At 32.0% G+C, this 8,783-nt stretch overlaps 1 protein-coding gene across 1 annotated transcript; it reads right to left on the bottom strand.

The window, feature by feature from the left end:
• Window positions 1–4,118: 4,118 nt before the first annotated feature.
• LOC107887069 (uncharacterized) lies at window positions 4,119–4,832 on the bottom strand. Its single transcript, XM_016811198.2, has one exon. It carries the CDS (start codon window positions 4,685–4,687, stop codon window positions 4,241–4,243), a length of 447 nt encoding a protein of 148 aa, XP_016666687.1. The 5' UTR covers window positions 4,688–4,832; the 3' UTR covers window positions 4,119–4,240.
• Between the last annotated feature and the right edge of the window lie 3,951 nt (window positions 4,833–8,783).

Raw genomic sequence — 8,783 nt, 5'->3', positions numbered from 1 at the left:
AGGATATTTGGGCATCCGAACTCGTTGAGTTGAGTCCGAGTTCACTTATGGATGCGAATGTCTGAACTCGTTGAGTTGAGTCCGAGTTCGAGAGATGTAACTAGGCATCCGAGCTCGTTGAGTTGAGTCCGAGTTCACTTATGGGTGGGTTACATGGTAGCTTGGCTACATATGTGGCACTTATGTGCAAACTTTCCATGTATCCGAATTATATTCCGATGTGTTCATGGGTAAAATTCTACTCAAATAGAGGAATACTCGAGATGAAAGGGACGTATTGGTAAGTGTTGTGAAATGAATACTTTGAACAGGTATGTACTTAACCCTCGGGTTGAAAACTCGATATAACAACAATATGGTAAGATGATAAATGAAAATGTGATATGAATGTCTCGGTGATGATTATGCAAATGATGTTTTATGTTTGCGTATATAGTTGTGTTACTTGCTATTTGCATGTGAGCTTACTAAGCATTTATGCTTACTCCCTCCTTTTCATTCCTTGTAGTGTTGACAAGCCAGCTCAGAAATCGGGAACGGTCGGAGGCACACTCACACTATCCGTATACCATCTTGGCATAATGGCTTGTATATTTTGAGTATGGCATGTATAGCATTATAATCATTTTGTATATATGGTCTTATGATATGGTTATTGAGTGGTATGGAAATGCTTGGTAATGATTAGCCATTGGAATGGCTAATCATGATCATATTTGGTGTTATGTATGCTAAATTGCTAGCTAATCCATGGAAACCATGAAATAGGTAAAAATTACCATAAAATAGATTCAAACAGCAACAGTAATGTGAGTTTGAAAAATCATTAACAATAGTAGAGATACAATTAGATAATGAATAAAATATGTAATTGAATAATTATGAATCTATTTTCATATGGATGGAACAAAACAGGTATATGAGTTATATTTTATGAGATGTTTAAATTTTTGTGAAACAGGTCCAGAGCGATTTCTGGATCCCCTGTTCTGACTTTGGAAATTCACCATAAATTGTTCAAAGATAATTATAAGTCATGATCTATATGTAAAGATTCCTAATTGAGTCTAGTTTTATTAGAAACAAACGGCATAGTCATTGAAACTCTATACAAGGAGATATCTAATTCATAATACACAGAGGTCAGAGCAATCGAACCCTGAAACAGGGGAGACTTTAACTAAAAACTGTACTAATTTGCTAGACCAAAAATTATAGAAATAAATTAGTAAATAGATATATGAGTCTAGTTTTAGGGAAAATTTACGGAATTGGATTTCGAGTTTTGGAACTCGAGATATGAATTTTTAAGCGACTGTGACGCAGATTTCTAGCTTGACTGAAAATTTTAAAAATAAATTGTTTGAGCTGTTTAAGTAATGAATTAAGTCTATTAACACCTCGTGTTCAACTCCGACGACGGTCTCGGGTACGGGGCGTTACATGGCTGTGTGGACAAGTCAGTATCTATGCCCTGTTTTGCCACGGCCTAGACACACGAGCGTGTCTAATGCCGTGTAAGGCACACGGCCTGTTCACACGGGCGTGTGACCTTTATAATTTAGAAAAATGTTTAAGGTTTCGATAACCTAAGGAAGGGACTTTATATGGATGTTTGATTATGATATGATGATGTATGACTTTTTGATTGTGAAATGAATTTGAAATGTTTCGATTTTCTGGTAATGCCTCTTAACCCTAGTCCAGAGATGGATACGGGTTAAAGGTGTTATAGCTCAAGAGCGAGTGATTATGTGATATTAGATTTAGGTAGCATTGGCTGCATATGTGGCACTTAGTGTACAAAAATCTCGAGTATTCGACATTATTCTTCCAAGTGGTTCACGGGTATGTCAAAGATGAGATTATGTGAAAGTCCATTTCGAGATGGTACAGGTATGTACATAAAGCTCGTACCTATTAAATGCTTGAAAAGATAAATATGAGGTGAGTTTTGTGATGGATTGAGTTATGATCATGAGACTATGGTAAATGTACATTTAATTATGTTATATTATTTGACTTTATATTTATGGCAGGGGTGCTTATTTCTTGCATACGAGCTTACAAAGCCATATAGCTTACTCCGTTTATTTTCCATGTTTTTATAGTGTCGCCAAGCTATCTCGGATCGGAGATTGTTGGAGATTTGAATCACACTATCAAACTCTCATTTTTGGGTATTGATGATCTTAGTATTTTGAAAGTATGGCATGTATAGGGACTTGGTCATTTTGTTATATGTGTCATTTGATTTGGCCAAATGTATTAGCTCAAATTTGTTTAAGGTGATTTGGTATTTAGCCATGTAATTGGCTTATTTTGGTTAAAATGGTTGTAAGCTCATTTATATAAGTATATGTGCTAATGCCTTTTGTTATTGTGTTTTACAATGGTTTGCTATATGTTTATTGTGGTTAAATGATTTGTTGTGAAATAGATGAGTTTGGTCCTTTGGCGTGCTAGGAAATCTAAGTAGAAGTATGCATGATGAAAGTATTCATGTTGACACTTGTGAATGTGAGTTTGGTATGAATTGATTTGGTAAAATATGTTATAGTAAATATGCTAAGTGTTGGTAACCAATGACATGATTTAGTTTTGATTATGGATGTTTTGGTTGCTTTAACATGCCATGGTTTATGCCATTGAACTTGTGTGTGTATGCGTGAATAAGGGTGGCAAATGGCTTGGTAAATAGCCTTTATTTTGTCCACACGGGTAGACACACAGGCATGTGTCTAGACCGTTTGTGACACACGGTCTGCCCCATGGGCATGTGTTTTGGCCATTTGTCCCCTGCACCTTAGTTTTTAAGAAACAGAATGCTCAAAATTGAGCACACGGGCAGAGACACGGGCATGTGTCTCAGCTGTGTGGACGGCACAGCCTTGAACACAGGCGTGTGCCCTGGCCGTGTGAAGTTGCACCTATTTTGTAAAAATTTAATTATCCTCACGGTTTAGCACATGGGCGTACGACTTGGCCATGTGACATCGATTTGTTCATGTGTTGCAAAATAGAGAGTTACACGAGTTAGGGACACAAGCGTGTGTGACCACACGACTTGCCCCCACAGGCGTGTCCCAAACCACACGGGCGTGTGACCTTTGTTCATAGCAAAAATTTTCTAAGTCTTGTAAAAATTCCTTAAGTTGTCAATTTAGTCCCGAACCACTTCTGAAACACGTCTTGGGCCTCGTAGGCTCATATTAGGGATTTTATGATTAATTTCAAATGGTTTTAATTTGGACGTAAATTTATGACACGGAATTGTATGATTGTTTGTGATGTAAGTCCGGTAATGTCTTGTACCCTGTTTCGGCGTCGAATACGGGTAAGGGGTGTTACAAATCAACTGAAAATGCTTTCAACTAGAAGCGTTTCCGTTATTTCTTCCTAATCTAGTTATTTTTCAGAAAAACGACCTATTCTGGTAATTATATTTTTCTTGACATTTTTAAGTAACTTAGTCAAAAGTTTTGGCAATCAGAATATATTTTCGATAAAATAAATTTTGCACTAACATTTATTTATTTACTTTTGTCATAGAATATGCTATAATATTCAGTTGGTTTACAATATGTTATGCAATATTATTAGTTTTATTATTCATATTCGAGGTTTGTAAATATTTTTTTCAACAATATCATCTTTAAAGTTTTAATTTGTATTTTTCTCTTAAAAATATAATGTGACTTAACATTAAACCGAACCACGTTATTTTGCAATATTATACATAATAGTTAGATGTATGAAAATTATTGTGTTCACGGTAAGGATTAAGATTCAAATTTGATAATTCGTTCCCTTCCTCAAATTTATAATATATAAAAAAACTCATTTCAGTTGATCTGGAAAGGGAAAAAAAAAGTCCAATATTTGTAAGATTCTCTCCGAACAATGAAAACAAAGGAGAATAAGAGAAGCCAACGACTTGTTCAAATTCTTTCAAAGTTGAATATAAAATTGTTGAAATACAAGCAAATGAATTAAGAAATAGCAAATCTTTCTAATTTTTGCACTCATTTAATTTTCAGTAATTTTCTATAGCAAATTCAACAACTGCCTCAATAATTGAAGTTCAAGAGACAAACAAACAAACTAGAAAAGAAAGATAAATAAAAATAAAAAAAATTTCTTTAACTACTTTAAATCATCCATCTTTTAAATAGAAAGATCCAAAAACTAAAATGAGGTAATAGTAATAGAAATATAGCCCAATGCTTCAACTTCAAAATCACTTACTAATACTCGAGACTAAACTATTAATATTGTTGGTGTTATTAGTAGAATGTGTGGAAGGGGATGATCTAATTTTAATACAATAAACCAAAGCAGACGCAGCCAACAAAGCCAGACCCGTGACCCCACAAACCAAGCTCCCCAACAGCAGAACCTGTCTCACGTGATCACTTCCCCGCCGATTGCCACCAGCATCCCACCACGAGGTGTCGTTGGAAGTCGTGGCCTTGGGAAACGCCATCGTAGACGGCGTGGATGATGAGCACGAATTGGATGTTGCTCCGAAAAAGGACATCGTGTCCGATGAGTTCAGCCCCACCGTCGGCTGGCTTTGGTACCCCAAACCGTGATCGGAGGGGCGTAGCTCCCTAGCCGTTGATTCCCTGAGAAAGATGAGGATGGAGATGGCAGCAGCAATTCGTATTGCGTGGAAAGAGGGCATAGCTGCTCATTAAAGCTTTGCTTCTTTTTTTGGTCGGAAAGGCTTTGATTTTCCTTTTAGCTTGAGTGAAATAGAAGGTAAGGGCATTTTAATTTGCATGTTTGAGAGGATGTTAAAAAGATACAAGTTAAGACTAATATGATTAAGGAAGCTGAGCGACGTCGTTGGCGTGTTAAACTACTTTATTTTTTTTATTAAGGATTAATACAATTTTTTAAACTTCACAAGTAAAATTAATAAGTTGATAAGTTTCTTATAGTAAAATGTTTTTTTTTTTAAAAAAGCACATGATAATTTTTTAATATTACTTATGGAAAAAAATTAAAAATGCATTATCACTCTATTAAATATTAATTTTTTTTATAATTAAAGGATAAATATATTAGAGATGGAATCTAAAATAAATTTTTTATTCAAATATATTTATTAAATTAGGTTGAAAGTTAAATTAATGAGACTTGGTTATCACTTGTATTATTTAGAGTAACTAGATGCATTAAATTTTTTTTGGGTAAATTATAAATTTAATAATTTACGTATAGTTTAAATTATTTTTTTAATTAAACTTATAAAATTACGATATATTCATTAACATTATTGATATTGATTACTAAACTATTATTGTTAATCGTGTAATGACAAATTGATCTAACACATTATATATTTGTTTTAAACCAATATTTCAAGTCAAATTTATAGTTAATCCCTATATATTTTCTTCTTTTTAAATAATTTAATTTTTTCTTTTATTTATTTATTTATTTTTCTTATCTTTTCTTTTTTTTTCTCTCTCTTCTCCTTTGTCCAAAGTTCTCATTCTCCATTAAATACTTTGGAGTTTTTAATCCAATCTATTAAAATATTGTAAAAATAAGTATAATATTAAATGAATTTGGCTAATTTGATTTTAATGAAAACATTGGTTTCATAATATAATATTGAATAATATCTTGAAAGACCCATTTCATCTAAATTTTTAATTTTCTCAACATGTTAAGAAAACATCGTTCAACATTTTACTGTACAGAATGTGATTATGATGTTATGAGTATGATCAATATCTAAAAACTTCCTCATTAATATATATAATTAAATTACATTCAAATTATTAAAAAAACTAAATAAGTTAATAATAATAATAATAATAATAAGGCTTAATGACAAATTTGGCCACTAGCATTTGCATATTTTGTCAAAATAGCTCTAATTATATTTTTAAGTCTTTTTAGCAATTAACCTTTATTTTTATTTTTCAATCTGCTATTTTTAACAGATTTAATTTGTAACACTCTTAACCCGTATCCGCCTCCAAATTAGAATTATAAGGCATTACTGGTCATATCACAGTTCATACAAATATTCACTACATTTCACAGCTCAAAATTTTATCACACTAAAACTCGTAACTTAAACAAATATCAATTCTTAACTTCATATCATTCGTAATATTATATATAGTTAAAAAAACATAATCCAATATATATATACATCAAAACACATTATATACTAAACAAATATAACAAAAAGAGCTATTTCAATAATTGAATATCAAACCTATTATTATCTAGCTTATGCACATGTACAAATTAAACATCAAACGAAACATATTTCACTACAAGATTTTTCACTCATTTAAACGCCATAGCGATATATATATATGACTGAACATAAGGGACGAAGTCAAAAAATTTTTTTAGGGGTTCGGATGAAATTTTAATTTTTTATAGTTTATATTTTTATAATTTGTAAAGGATTAAATTAAATTTTTATAATTTTAGGGGGGCCAAAGTACAATTTTACCTTTACTAATTTAAAATTTTTAAAAAATTTAAAGGGCCTAAATAAAATTTCCCATTTTAAGGAAGGTCGGGGCCCATGCCAATCCCCTAGCTACGCCCCTACCGAACATGCTTGAATTACCAATACACCATGCACGTATTTCTTATTGTCAAAGCCATATCCAAACATAAATTGCCGAATTAATTTTTCTTTTCATATACCTTTAATTAATTCATGACTATATCAATCCACATATTATGCACATTAATCTAAGTTAAAATAACCGCATGGCATACTAGATATTCCTACTCATAGACTCGTTTTAATCAAACATTATATCTAAGCCAAATATACTCCTTCTCTTGACACAAGTTTATGCGCATATGTCCATATTGTTTTGAACCGATTTGAGCACAATTAACACTAAAAAGTGCCTTAATTCACATGTTTAAAAAACGTACACATAACCAATCACTTAATCACACATTCGATCAGCTAAAATAAATTCAATACATAGCATAAACCATATCAAATTGTCAAATATCTATAATATAGCATAGTCTACACATAACGAAAACAACCAATTTCAATACTAACATTAACTAAACAATTTACTACATGACTAAATCACAATTGCCGAACCACAAATTATACAATAATCCATAATTAACAACTAATTAATACATGGCCGAATTTCACCATTACTAACATCATTAACAATCACAACCAAAAACACAATCATCACCCATATACCAAGCTTACTAAAATGAAATAATCATAAGCCTTATATATATATCATTACTTCATATCAAATTCTTATACCAAGCACTCACTCGCATATATCATGATCAAAAGGACTTAAGCATTAGATCATTAACATTAATATCAAGCCATTTTCGCATGGCTAAATATATCCAAATTTCAAAACCAACCAAAGCAAATACTAGCCTATACGTGTCATATATTCGAAGTTTAAACCTTTAAAATACCGAAATAACGGTTAATAGTGTAATGGACTTCCTTGACGATCCCCGAACTCGTAACCAACGTCCAAAATCTATAAAACAGAGATAAACAGGAACACACACGGTAAGCTATTTAAGCTTAGTAAGTTATAAGCAAATTAATAACTCAGTGTTAACATCAAGTCAATTTAACCAAACTAATTTATGCTATTATGTTCACATTTATTTTCAAGATCATAATTTCATATATAACATATGCTTCCATATACAATTTCACATTGGCCGAATAAACATAATCTTTTATACACATATTCAAGAATCATTTAAAAAATATTCACATTATATAATAGAAAGGCTGAATACACTTTCCATATTCACATACAATCTTCATTTGCATCATACGTGATTTGTAACAAACATTAAGCAACTTACTTACCTTATTTCAAGCAGGTAATAAGCTAACTCATACCTGGTCATCTTAGCTCGTTTTACACATTCGATCACAACTTAACATTACTTGATGAACCATTCAGAATTGGATAGGACACTCGGATAATCACATATATCGCACAATGCCAACTCACAAATGTGGTCTTACATGTGATCACATATCGATGTGTAGCAGCTTGATTTTCGGCCTAGTCAGAATAGTGTATTTGAAACCACTATTCTGGGCCGGAGAAATTATTTTTAATGATATTTTATGTGTTATAGCATGATTATATTAGTGCATGAATGTTTTGGTGAAATAATTTTAGTAATTTCATGCTTAATTGCGAAAAAGGACTAAATCGCATAAAGGTAAAAAATTTTATTTTGCTAGCTAAATATGTTAAATAGCTAGAGAACCAAAATTTGGAGTGTTTAAAGTGCAAATAGACCCTAAATAAGGCGCTTGGACGGCCATAGAGAGAAAGAGTTTGAAAACTCAAAGTTGTGGGTATTAGGTAGCTTTTTTTGGCATTAAAATAAAACAAAAAGAAAAAGATGTCATCTTTTCATCTTTCTTCCTTCCCCCACCGAAAATACCAGCAAAATAGGGGTTTTGAAAGCTTGAAATTTTAGCAACTTCCATCCCTTGCAAGTAAGTGATTTTGATGACTTTTCTAGATGTTTTTTACATTTTTGGGACTCCTAAAGCTTAATCTAGCTATTGAGGGGACTATTTTTGTAACACCCTTAACCCCGTCCCGTTCCCGGAATAGGATTACAGAGTATTACTAGTCATTACAGTACATTTGCACATAACAAGTATAAATGCAATATTATCCATCTAAATATAACTTTAATGGGTCCACAGTACTTTACAAGTATAATTAAAACAAACCGGGATTCGATCGAAAGCTTAGGAA

Source organism: Gossypium hirsutum, chromosome A03, assembly GCF_007990345.1.
Source record: "Gossypium hirsutum isolate 1008001.06 chromosome A03, Gossypium_hirsutum_v2.1, whole genome shotgun sequence".
Taxonomy (NCBI): domain Eukaryota; kingdom Viridiplantae; phylum Streptophyta; class Magnoliopsida; order Malvales; family Malvaceae; genus Gossypium; species Gossypium hirsutum.
This window is presented reverse-complemented; position numbering and strand designations above follow the sequence as displayed.